This window comes from Phoenix dactylifera, unplaced genomic scaffold (genome assembly GCF_009389715.1).
Source record: "Phoenix dactylifera cultivar Barhee BC4 unplaced genomic scaffold, palm_55x_up_171113_PBpolish2nd_filt_p 000711F, whole genome shotgun sequence".
Lineage (NCBI taxonomy): Eukaryota > Viridiplantae > Streptophyta > Magnoliopsida > Arecales > Arecaceae > Phoenix > Phoenix dactylifera.
The window spans coordinates 136,541-149,935 of record NW_024068090.1 but is presented as its reverse complement, the minus strand read 5'-3'; the positions used below and the strand labels follow the sequence as shown (position 1 = coordinate 149,935).

The 13,395-nt window shown below is 44.1% G+C and overlaps 1 protein-coding gene across 1 annotated transcript; it reads left to right on the top strand.

Annotated features, from left to right (window-relative positions):
* Nucleotides 1–756: 756 nt before the first annotated feature.
* LOC103697861 (histone H1-like) lies at nucleotides 757–2,034 on the top strand. The gene is given in 3 exon segments (XM_039120094.1): nucleotides 757–1,071; nucleotides 1,154–1,392; nucleotides 1,394–2,034. Coding segments are annotated over 3 exon segments (900 nt in total). The 5' UTR covers nucleotides 757–879; the 3' UTR covers nucleotides 1,863–2,034.
* The last annotated feature ends 11,361 nt before the right edge of the window (nucleotides 2,035–13,395 follow it).

Genomic DNA, 13,395 nt, shown 5'->3' with positions numbered 1-13,395 from the left:
CTTATATGTGGTGACGGAAAATGCTGTATAAAGCTAAATAGTAATCAAACAATTTTGCCCTCAATACCACATGTTTTGTTACTCCATAACATCTCTAGATTGGGCATGAAATTCCTAACACCACCACAAATCATTCTCCTAATTATGTACTTGAGACAAAGTTGAATATTAAGCATGCAAACCATCACATGAGGGTGTTTCTGTTGTATGACCTTTGATCAATCACTACTCACTCATTTCTCATCAAATTTTGATCATTCCAAGTTCTGTGAACCCCTCTGTTTGGCTACCGTCAGATCCAGTCAAAAAATTTGATCAAGTTGCCCAATCTTTTCATCAAGAGGCTAAAAACCTCACAAAACTCGCATGAAACCTTGTGCACAACCAATGTAGTTTTGAAGCTGAAATTCTTTCTAACCACTGTACCAAATTAAATAATATTCATGTCATTGGAAAGCTAAGTTCCAGTGCTTCAACATGGTTCAAACCTCACTAAATTTCATTAAACACAGCTCAACTTATACCTAGAAAAACAGAGAGCGAAAGCACACCCCATCCTACCCCATACCCCTGCCTCCACTCTAGTCCAAATCTCAGCTCATGCACTCAACCAACCTAATCCGTCGATAGCCAGATGATCCAACGGACGACATTTAAAACTATGAGGGTAAGGATCCGAATAAACTGGTAGCGAACCAATCACCGCTCACCTCTTGCCTACCGTTTACCCCCTCGGTCCGTATTTAAATCCTCATCTCCTCCCTGTTGGCTATCACCTCTCATCTGCACGCCCGATCTCTCACCACTTTCTCATTCGTTCCTCTCAGAAACCCTAGCCCTAATTCTTCTCCCTTCTTGTTTGCTCTCGAGGCCGTAGGCATGGCGGCGGAGGAGACCTCAGCGGCGGCGGTGGAGGAGACAGTGAAGGATTCCGCCCCGGCGGAGCCCGCGGGGGAGAACCCGCCGGCCAAGACTGCGTCCAGGACGAAGAAAACGAAGGAGCCCAAGGCCAAGAAGCCCTCCGCTCCCAGGAAGCCCCGAGCTCCTCCTGCTCATCCCCCTTACGTGGAGGTGAGACCTCGTCCATGTCAGTCCATAGCTCTCTGTTGATTTACATGGATCTGATTTACTTGATTGCGTTATGAAACCCTAGATGATCGGAGAGGCGATTACATCGCTGAAGGAGAGGACGGGGTCGAGCCAGTATGCGATCACCAAGTTTATTGAAGACAAGCACAAGGCTCACCTCCCTTCCAACTTCCGCAAGCTCCTCCTCTTCCAGCTCAAGAAGCTCACCGCCAGCGGCAAGCTCACCAAGATCAAGAACTCCTACAAGCTTCCCCCCGCCCGCCCCCGTGCTCCAGCCAAGCCTGTCTCCGCCCCCCCTTCCGCCCAAGCCCAAGCCGAAGCCGAAGCCAAAGCCTGCCGCGGCCGCCAAGCCGAAGCCGAAGCCGAAGCCGAAGACCAAGCCCAAGCCTGCCGCGTCCGCGAAGCCGAAGCCGAAGCCGAAGACCAAGCCGGCGACGGCCGTGAAGCCGAAGCCCAAGTCCCCGGCCGCGGCCAAGCCCAAGGCTCCCGTTGCGAAGCCGAAACCGAAGCCTGCGGCGAAGGTAACCAAGCCGAAGGCGAAGGCGCGGCCGGCGAAGGCGGCCAAGACCTCCACCAAGGACACGCCAGGGAAGAAGTCCGCCGTGCCAGCGAAGCCCGCCGCCTCCCAGAAGAAGACCGCCGCGCCGGCGAAGTCCGCCGCCTCCCAGAGGAAGGCTGCCGCGGCCAAGGCGGCGCCGAAGAAGGCGAAGGCCGGGAAGACCGCGGCTAAGCCTCCGGCGAAGAAGGGCCCTGCTAGGAAGGCCAAAAAGTAGATTTTTATTCCCCCCTTTTTTTTTTTCTATTTTTTAACCTTTATTTTCCGAGGGACAGTGGTTTGTAAATTTAATGATGCGGTAGGGGTATGTATGGTGTTTTCATACCTTTGTTTTTTTATTTCTTTTTAAGAGAAGGAAAAAATATTTGCACACCACTCTTTTATCGAAAGACTACTCCTTTCCGTTTTTATCTTTTTTTTTCTTGTTCCCGCTTTAACGCTTGGGGAAGTGGTTTCCTACGGGTGGGTCCCGCCTTACGTGGGAATGGTGGTGTTGTGGCACTCGCACTCGCAGGTGTTGGTATCTCCGCGCGCCAGCGCTGGTGGTGGGGGCTCAGCTACTGGGAGCAACGGTTGGTGATTACGAGGGCAGTAATGGTGGCATGTGTTTGCGTGATTCGGCAACCGTTTTATGCGGGTATTTTGATATTTTCACGCCCTCCGTAGCTAACGAGAAAGTTTATTGGTAGTTAGTGCCACGTGTCATGCAGGAGTTGGTGCTTTGTGCTGCATTTCCGTCAGGTCTTGTACGGACTCTGCCAGTTGATCAATAATTTCTTGCCATGTGGCATGGAGTCTGATTGGGACGAGTGTTGTTGGAAGCAAATGATCTCGGACGGTTTTCGTTGTAATTCTTTGAATTCCGATCAGTTGAACTCTCCATGATAAATTATTGGCATAATTGGGTAATGATATAGCCGGTTCAAAATCATATAATTGGCCGATTGATTGAGTTGGCGGTCCTCCATAAAGAGGATGCCAAATATTGCTGAAAATTAGATTCGGAAGTGGCTGCGGACCGAGGAGGAGCTTCGATTATGATGCGGTGGCGGACGACTGTCTTCGGCAGACCTGCAAAAAGTATGGGTTGGGATCCGGCGAAGGCCCTCTGATGCTTAAGTCAGAGAAGGGCTTTGGAGATAATGAAGATAATAGAGACGTTTTTTGGTCAGGGGAGAAGATCCCCCCTTAGAGCTTTCCCTCTTCTTATAGGAGGGGATGTAGTGGTCACTCGCAATCGGGTGTGATTGTGCGAATAAATGAGTTACCTTAAATAGCCCGAGATTTCGGGCTAGCTGGCGATTGGTTGAAATTGTGTGACTTCAAATGTTGACAGTCGTTGAGGCGGAGATTGTGGGACTTGATCTCGGATACGGAGGACTTGACTCCTTCATGTGGACGTTACGATGTAGGGGTCGGCTTGATTTTTGGTGGAGTGGGAATCGGTTTCTCTTTTTGACTGGGTCTTTCTTAGCCTTGAGGTCAATCGAGCTTAACTCAGCTGAGACCATGCCTGCCGAGGTCATGCCTCCCGAGGATAGGCCTGCCGGGGTTGTGCATGCTGAGGTCGGGCTTGTTGAGGTCGGGCGCGCTGAGGTCATGACTGCCGAGAGCATGCTTGCCGTCGTCACGCTACGGATTTTGGTGCTTTGACCATGTGCTTCGGGTGATCCACTTTTCTCCCCAACACTACCCCTCGACTTTCGAGTTCGAGCCGCTCCGAGCTCGAGCGAAGGAAGTAACCATTTCTGTCATGCTGATGAGATTAGATGGCTTTAATTTATTTTGTCGTTTCGAAAAGGAGGGAAAAATGCGCTTTTTGGGGCATTTTTAATGGGAGCATGAGGTGGCAGCTTTTTGCTTTTCGAGGTGACTTTGAGCTGCGGGTTCATGATGAGACTCCAGTATTCGAAGAGACGACTGCTTCAATTCTGCTTTTAAAGTGACGATTTAGGTTGATACGCTGGTTCGGTTTCTGAGGCCAGCACGTGGCGTGATCTGAGCAGGAGGCGCGGCTTGCTCTCGTCGATCTGGTCCGTTGGGGGAGTCTATATAAGGTTCAAGCCAGCCCTAAAAACCTTCATTTGGCTGCCATAGCCTTTGTCTTCTTCTTCTTTCATTTTCTCCTTCCTCCGATTGTTATTTGGTCTTCCTTGGAGGTGCTTTGGGGTGTTTTTTGGCGATTTTTCTTGGTTCTTCATTTCTGACCATCAGCCTTTCTAGCGAGGACAACGGTAGGTCTTCTTCTCACGTTCGCTCAGAGGCCTACTTTTCTTTCTTCTTTGCTTCTCCATTCTTCTTTTTAATACTGTGGGCGAGACAATGTCGGGCGGCGCTTCTCCTCTGTTGGGGCTCCTTCTCGTGGGAAGGAGCTCGGGCCAGACGTGAGCCATGGTCCAGACGGGGTCGGGTCAAACCTGACTGAAGAAGACTTGGGCGTGATTTGAACACAGTTCTCCTTCCCACGTGAGTTCACTTTTGAGTTCGCGGGACCGTGGGATCGAGTTACTAGCTCCCCCAGGTCGGGTTGGAGTGTATGCAGAAACACTTTGGGCCGGCCTGAGATGCCCTCTGCACGGGTTCGTGAATGAGCTCTTGGAGAGATATCGTCTCGTTCGAGCGCAGCTCGCTCCGAACTCGTGGAGGATAATCATTGGCTTCTTGTCCCTTTGCCTTGCTCAAGAGATACCGACCTCGGTAAACGTCTTCCGCGGGTGTTACATGTTGAAATCTAACCCCGTGGATGGAGGATGGCTGTACTTTGCCTTTCGGGGAGGTAGGTCGCTGTTCCGAGGTGCTCCTACCTCAATTCATGGATGGAAAGAGAAATTTTTCTCTCTCCTCCGAGCGTCCGTGCCCGTCGTGGGGCCTGCCGATACTTAAGGCCAATAATAAGACCCCTGAACTAATCGTGAGCGAGCAGAAAATCTTTGCAGCTCTTCGCGGTCTAAAGGGGGGATATCCTTCTGAATGACCTCCTGAGCGAGGAGACCCTAATAAACGTTGGCCTGAGCTCTGCGCGCCCTGGGGGTAAGGGCGGTTGCACTGCTCCTCCCTTCATTCTATCGTTCTTTGTTTCATTTTTTCTGTTTTTCTTCCTCCCTTTCTTTTTAGGGTTGGTCTGACACTTGAGTTTCTTTCTTCCTTTTTCAAAAATCGCAGGGATGGTGTCCAGTAACGAGGCTCTCCTCGCCAGGTACAACAAGAGAGTGGTTGAGGCTGGCGGAGCTCGTCTTTTGTCTAGGAAGAGGCCTAGGCCGACCTCGACTTCTTCCCCTGTCGAGGTCGAGGATCTTGAGGCAGAAACTCCCCAGTTCATTCGGAAGAATAGTAAGAAGAAGATTGGGGGGCCGAAGAAGCTCCCCCCGCCAAGCGTGCAACTTCTGCCGAGGCTGCAGAAGGATCAGCGGCCGATGCCCGCCCGATCTCGGGTCCTCCAAAAGCCCGCAAGGTCATCCTGTTGCCCAATGTGACAACCCAAGAAGGGGGGGGGGGGTGAATTGGGTTTTCTAAATTTTTCGACCTTAACTTTTCTTAATGGATGTGTGTGAGTGATTTAGTTAGTGTCAATTATATATGTGCAATTGAAAACATAAACAAGACAATATAAACACACAAGAAGTATATGCTGAGTTACGCCCCGTTCGATGCGACATTCACAGCGGAATTCGATCGGGACGTCGTTCATCGCATGAACGCGCCTCAGATCGTAGAATTCAAAAATTTTTCTGGATCCAAATCCAAAAGATCTTTGAATTCATTAGGGAGGAAAGATTAGGATCTGAGGAAGGTTGATTAAGATTCATAAAATTGAAACTAAAATCAGAAGAAATTAATTTGAAAATCTCATCTTCAAAAATTCTGCAGGTGAAGAACACTGCAGCCTGATGATCTATCTAGGTTCCTGTTTGAGCTACACAATTGTCTGGCCTCTACAGGTATCCACACGAGGATCTAATCATCTGAGATAGGGTCTTACCGGAGTGCTAGCTCCTTGCAAAGACCTCTCATGACTATCATATAGATTAGAAGATAAAAATCTGCAACATACCTCCTTAAAGAAGAACCCTTTCTTCTTCAACCTTGCTCACGATGGAGGAAGAGGAAGGATGAACCTTGCACGTGGATCTTCCTTGCCTTGCTACTGTGGAAGAAGAGGAGGATGAAAACCCCTTGCTGCCGTGGAGAAGAAGGAAGAAAGAAGAGGAGGCGTGGAGAGGAAGAGAAGAGAATTAATTCATAACTTCTTCCTTGCTACCCTTTTATAGATTGAGTTTAGGGTTCCTCTTAATCTTATTAGGAGTATGGGACTATAACCTACCCTTGGATTAATGCCAAGTGTCCAATCCTTGTGCTCATAGATGCATGACATGTGTCTATTTAATCAATTGATTAATTTTCTAATCATATTAAGATTCCTAATCTCATTAGGAGAATTAATTGATTTGGGAGCATGCATCCTACGACGCCATGTGGACTTTAAAGTCCGCATAGTATGAACATGACTTAAGTCATATTCATCCTACAACGACATGTGGTCTTTAAAATCCGCACAAACCTTGGTTTAATCAAATTGACCCAATCATGAACCCAAATCAATTTGGATCGAATCCAATTTGATTTGGCTCATTAAATTAGCCCAATTGCAATCCAATTGCAATCAATTTCACTTAATTCTTCTTCCATTAACTCACTAACACTTAGTGGGTTAATTCCATCACCAATCATATTAATGATTGATTTCTATTATGATTCCAAATCATAATTATGATAGTCTGACTAATTAAATTCTCTATGTGTGTGACCCTGTAGGTTCTATTCTGACTGGTAGTGAGAAATATTGAGATCTCCATCTCAAAGCGATTTCAGTTCTACTCTTAGGGTTCACTGATCACTAAGTGAATGCTTTCGAGTCTCACAATCCACTAGTGACACCTAGCAGTATATGGTGGCAACCCAGTAGAATGGAATATCTGAACCTCTTGGTGTAGTTAGCATATGATACAGTCCCTCTATCATGGATCCCGACGCGATGGAGGTTATGGATATCTCGTCAAACCCCATCGTCTGTCATATGTCAAATTTATACGACTTCCAGTTTGAGATATGGAAAACTTTTTTTCCAAAATACCTGGCCAGGAATTTATCGAACTCAGTCTCATAAATCACATAAGATCACTCCTAATCTATCAAGGTTGATAGATCCCATCTAGATGCAACCCTATTCCAAAATGAACCTACTGCAGCCAATTCGCACTACAAGGACTCGAATGACTAGGGCCTAAGTTCACATGCTCGTCAAACTACAGCAACCTCACAGTGAATAGTTGAGGCATCGCAGGTCAAAGGACCAGTCATGCAACTGCAGCATAAGTAGTCACTGACGAGTGGATAGATATCCATGTGACTACTATCTTTGGTCACGCTTAGTACCTTGTTCTCTAATAAGTACTTGCATAATCACTCCAGTGTCTCTACACCGTGGACTCGAGACTCATCCATCTGACTAAGTGATCTGTGCACTAATCTCAGCAGATCGATCACTGTCCCTCGTGATGGATCCATCGATCAGGAGCATTTAGAAATTAATCCCTAATGACACATGCCTCAAATTCTCAACTTCTTGAAATTATGTGTCATCATCTTTTAATTTTTTGGACGATTCATGGACACATACAAACATGAATGAAAAATAAATTACCCAATCTTATTTATTAATAAGTGTCAAATTACAAATTTATGCCTCAGATTACAAATATGCGTCAGCCACGTTGGCTTCTAGGGCATACTTCTAACAGTATAGTGGTTCGGTGCACCCCAAGACACCTACGTCCACTCCCCAAACGTCTCCTTGGAAATTCACTATAATTTCTCGGATTACAGTTGGATTGTTTTTCGGGCTTACAATCCAAAAACCTTTACAATTGATTTTTTGGGTTTACCAAAATCATATATTAATTTTTCGGGCTCACCAACAACCTATTTCGTTAGTTTTACAGGCTCACCAACAAACCTTACAACAAGATTAAAAATGCAAGGAACAAAACTCATAATGAGCATATAAGGCAAATTTTAATTCAAAGAAGAGATAAGAGAAGGTTATCGCTAGTTGAAGCTTTTCTCTTCTTGGCTAAGGTTGCTTCACTCTTCAAGGGTTCGTGGAGCTATTGATTTCTCTTTGAATGTGCTCAACCACCTTCTTTTTGGCTTTTGGAATGAAGCAAATTGATGAAGCACTTGCAAACTTGGTTTTTCACTTGAATGCTCTTCTTAATTGCAAAAGATTTTTTCCACTGATAAATAGTGCCCCTTAAATACTTTCCCTTAAATATTTGATTTTTTTTCCACTTTCTAGCTGTTGGAATGGAGAAACTAGCCGTTACTAGCTGTTGGAGACTCAAAAAGTACTTCTGTAAAACTAGCCGTTATGCTGTCAGTCGTGCTGGGGTCGACCCAAGCAAATCTGAGGTCGACTTAAGTTACTGTTCCACATACTGGAGTCGGCTCCAGCTACAATAGGGTCGACTCAAGCTTTTCTGGGGTCGACCCTTTTAAGGTTTTCAGAGACTTGTATTTCTGTCATTCTAGGCTGGGGTCGACTCAACTTCTCTTGAGGTCGACTCGAACTATATTAGGGTCGACTCAAGTTTTTCTGGGGTTGACCCTCTGAAGGATTCCAGAGACCTGATTTTCTGATTCTTCAGGCTGGGGTCGACTTATGCCTTCCTAGGGTCGACTCAAGCTTCAGTGGGGTCGACTCAAGGTCATATGGGTCGACCCTCTCAGGAACTCCAGAGAGTTGCTTTTCTGGTTCTTTTGGCTGGGGTCGGCTCATCCTGTCTTGGGATCGACTCAATCTGGGGTCGGCTCAAGGTTTCCTGGGATCAGCTCCACCTGGGGTCGGCTCAAGAAATCTTGGGGTCAGTCTTCTCAGTAAATTCCAGAAAGCTGTATTTTCAGATGGCTGAAGCTTGGGGTCGGCTCGTCTATTCTTGAGGTCGGCTCCATCTGGGGTCGGCTCGTCTATTTTTGGGGTCGGCTCCACCTCTGTGCCATATGTGCCAGAATGTGCTAAAATATGTATCAGAGTCGACTCCAAACCTCTTTGGGGTCGACTTAACCCATAATTTCCTGCACCTTAAGGTTAGTCTTACATATAGGGTACATAAAATATATTCCAAGTAAATTAGGATGCTCGGCATAATAAGATTTTATTCTCTTGATAGTAAAAATTACAGAATTGCCCTTTAAGATAATCTTAACTTGAAACTTTGTTATAATGAATTTCTAAGTTTTCTCTCTTGCTCTACTATAAAGCTTACCTCGAAATTAACTCTTAAGAATTATTTTGACCTTGTATTCATGATGTTTTGTGAATGTATCGAGTATGTATCGAGCGTATCAAGAATGTATCATTTCTTTCTAGCTTGAGTGTTTATGTACATACGCATTTGAGTTAATGGCTTTTCCACTTCCAAATGGCCTTAATGGCTCTATAAATATCAAAATAACATTATGATACTCAATCTCTCCATTTTTGATGATTACAAAATATTACTTATTGTAGATTTGTCATTCATAAGAAAAACTTGATTTAGAATCATAAGGTGCTTTTGGTTCAAGATTTTCAAAATAGTCCTATTTTTGAAGTATGTATCAAGGAACCAAGAGCTCCCCCTATAATCATTAGATTGATGCCAAATCTGTTTTAACTTTACTCCCCCTTTCTCTTATGTTTCATTGAGTTAAGATTTTCAAGGATTTGTGCCAAATTGAGAGTTTCAAGTTATGTATCGAGGCTATGAAACTTTCTTTAGTTATGTGCGAAAAGCTTATGTATCAAACTATGAAAATTCAGATTTGCATGTTTTTAATGTTCTCCCCGTTGAATATTGATTTCTCTTCTTAAATTCTTTGTCCCTTTTCTTATTTCTTCTTATTTCTTTCTTATTTCTTCTTATTTCTTTCTCCTCCTTTTTGTCATCATCAAAAAATATGTAATTCAAAGGTGAATAGCATGATAAAGACAAAGATCATAAGCCAAAATAAGACATTGTATTTCATATAAGCTAAAATTATAATGTTCTAGTAATACAAAATGCTATAAATGATAACGACGTTTACAATCAACAAAAGGCAAAATACATAAAGATCTAGAATGACTCTAGGCACTAGTCTAAATGAGCTCCAATAGTGCTATCAGTAGGCCTAGAAACATCTAACGGCTGTGATCTGGCTCTAGATCTCCTAGTGTAAGTGGTAAGAGCGGGTCTGGTTTAGTATGACTAGGATGGTCTGTGAGCCCTATGAGCAGGCTGGCTCAGTACCGAGACCTCTGACTCAGCTACTCGAGCTCTAGAAGGGCCATGATAATCTCTCTCTTGTTAGAAGTATGCCCTAGAAGCCAACATAGCTGACGCATATTTGTAATCTGGAGCATAAATTTGTAATTTGACACTTATTAATAAATAAGATTAGGCAATTTGTTTTTCATTCATGTTTGTATGTGTCCATGAATCGTCCAAAAAATTAATAGATGATGACACATATTCTCAAGAAGTTGAGAATTTGAGGCATGTGTCATTAGGGATTAATTTCTAAATACTCCTGATCGATGGATCCATCACAAGGGATGGTGATTGATCCATTGAGATTAGTGCACAGATCACTTAGTCAGATGGACGAGTCTCGAGTTCCGGTGTAGAGATACTAGAGTGATTATGCGAGTACTTGTTAGAGAATAAGGTACTGAGCGTAATCAAAGATAGTAGTCACGTGGATGTCTATCCGCTCGTCAGTGACAACTTATGCTACAGTTGTATGACTGGTCCTTTGACCTGCGATGCCTCAACTATTCACTGAGGTTGCTGTAGTTTGACGAGTATGTGAACTTGGGCCCTAGCCATTCGGATCCTTGTAGTACGAATTGGGTGCAGTAGGTTCATTTTGGAATAGAGTTGCATCTAGATGGGATCTATCGATCTTAATAGATTAGGAGTGATCCTATGTAATTTATAAGACCGAGTTCGATAAATTTCTAGCCAGATATTTTGGAAAAAGAGTTTTTCATATCTCGAACTAGAAGTCGTATAAATTTGACATATGACAGATGATCGAGTTTGACGAGATATCCATAACCTCTATCATGTCGGAATCCATGATAGAGGGACTGTATCATACGCTAACTGCACCTAGAAATTCAGACATTCCATTCTACTGGGTTGCCACCACATACTGCTAGGTGTCACTAGTGGATTATGAGACTCGAAGGCATTCACTTGGTGATCAGTAAACCCTAAGAGTAGAACTGAAATTGTTTCAGTCCACTGAAAGAAGTTTCAGTGATATTGAGATGGAGATCTCAATATGTCTCTCTACCAATCAGAATAGAACCTACGGGTCACATGCATAGAGGATTTAATTAGTCAGACTATCATAATTGTGATTTGGAATCACAATAGAAATCAATCATCAATATGATTGGTGATTGAATTAACCCACAAAATGTTAGTGAGTTAATGGAAGAAGAATTGAGTGGAATTGATTGCAATTGGATTGCAATTGGGCTGATTTAGTGAGCCAAATCAAATTGGGTTCGATCCAAATTGATTTGGGTTCATGATTGGGTCAATTTGATTAAACCAGGATTTGTGCGGATTTTAAAGTCTACATGTCGTTGTAGGATGAATATGACTTAAGTCGTGTTCACACTATATGATAAGTGCTAAATAATGCATAAATTTATCTACTTTACATGGCACTTATTATTATTGTTATGCATATATTTTAAATTTAAACATAAGATAATGTGTTTCCCCTCTTCATTGCATTATTTGAGGTAATCCAAGTTGGTTTAATTTTCTATATTAGTTTAGTCTAATATGTGTGCAGGTCGAGTCAACCCATTTCACAAACTAGTCCCAATCTGTTCCATGTGTGGACTACTTTCTCCCACATGTGCATGAAGCTATCCATTTCTTTGTCCACATCATATTTTCCCGTGTGCACCAAGTTTCCCAACCTAGCAAAACAGAGGTCTCTCCCATTTTCTCCATGTGTCCAAACTCCTCTATTTTAGATTCAGGACCAAGCCCTTCCAACCTACCAGAGTGGACCCCAACCACTTTTCAAAACAAATAAAAAAAATAAAAAATAAAAAATAAAAATAATATAAATATATATAATAACTCTCACGCATTCATCTCCCACTCTCTTCCCCTCCCCGTTTTGGAAGATCCCGTGTGATCCCCTCCTCATTCCTTCCCCGCGCGATCAAAGGATTTCCTCCGCCCCAGCATCGTCGTCTTCTCCTAATTCTCCTAATTACTCCCTTCCATTTACAGCCGCAGCATTCCAGACCGGCCGCTCGTCCCAGCTCGTTCACTGTTCATCTTCTTCCTCCCGCAGTGGATCACGGCCGAGAATCGAGTCGCCACCCGTCGATTCTCTCGTTCCAGCTCCTCCGCCATCAACCGCGTGCGGCATCTCCTCTTCCGGATTTCCAGCTCCACGCCGTGACAGCTCCTCCCAAGCATCGCGCCCCAGCTGCTTGTGAAATCAGCAGACCTTCCGCATCAGCCCTCTTCCTTTTCTCCCGCAATGCAATTCTTCCAGCGCCCACGGATCTCGCCCAGCATTCAACCACGTTCGCGATCAGTATTCCCGGATTTCTTCCCAACTCCTCCAATCCAGTGGCAGCTAGCTGCATTAATCTGGCCATTCAACTCGGCGTCCACAGATCACGCTTTAATCCCGACATCCAGCCATTCGCCGTCCGCGATCTGCCCTCCGGCATCACGCCCCGGAATCAGGCCCGTGACCTCTTCTCCCTTCCCGAAAGAGCACTCCAAACGAGTATAAAGAGAGGAGGTTGGCCATCGGCAGAGGGGGGCGGGGTGGAGGAAAGAAATAGGGGAACCCCTGTTTCGGTGAAGAAAAAGAAGAAGATAGCCGAGAGGGAACCAGAGAAAGAAATAAAAAAAGAGAGAGAGGGGGGGGGGAGAGAATATTTTGTGATATTTTGGGAATAATGGGAGGTGAAGGCTTTCATTTGAAGATGGGAGGTCGTCCGGAAGCCATGCTCGGCTAAACATCTAGTCTAGGGCTGGATGAAGCCCTAGCAATGTTACAGGGCATTGTAGTTCTTATTTTCTTATTTTGGAGCTTGTTTAAATTCTTATTATCAATGAAAAATCCTTTTATGATGTTTAAACTTTGAGCATGCTATTTATTATTCATGTTTGCTAAAGTAGTCTAAGATGATCCATGCCTAGGAAGATGAGGTGTACTGCACCCTAAGTTAGCATAATTAGGTAGACACTTCTTGCTATACCGAAGATGGATTTTCTTAAAACTCTTTATGCTTTTATTTTAAAAGGCTTGTAGCCAATATTGCATGCCTCTCCAAAAGATAAAAAATAAAGAATACAAACCCTGATGCAATGCTATGTGGTGGACTCGAAACCCTAGATCCATTTATTCTGATAAATTTTAATTCGCACTCATAGTTTAATTTAGTTAAATCAAGTTAGCAAATTCTTCTTCTTGATTTATTTTTAAAAGAAAAATAACTTATTCTTCAATTCCTGTGGACCGACACCCGTAATCACTATCCTACAGGATACGTGCTATTGCGTGGTTTATTTTTGAAATTGAAATAACCGATCACTATGCGGACTTTAAAGTCCACATGGCGTCGTAGGATGCATGCTCCCAAATTAATTATCCTAATGTGATTAGGAGTTAGCCTA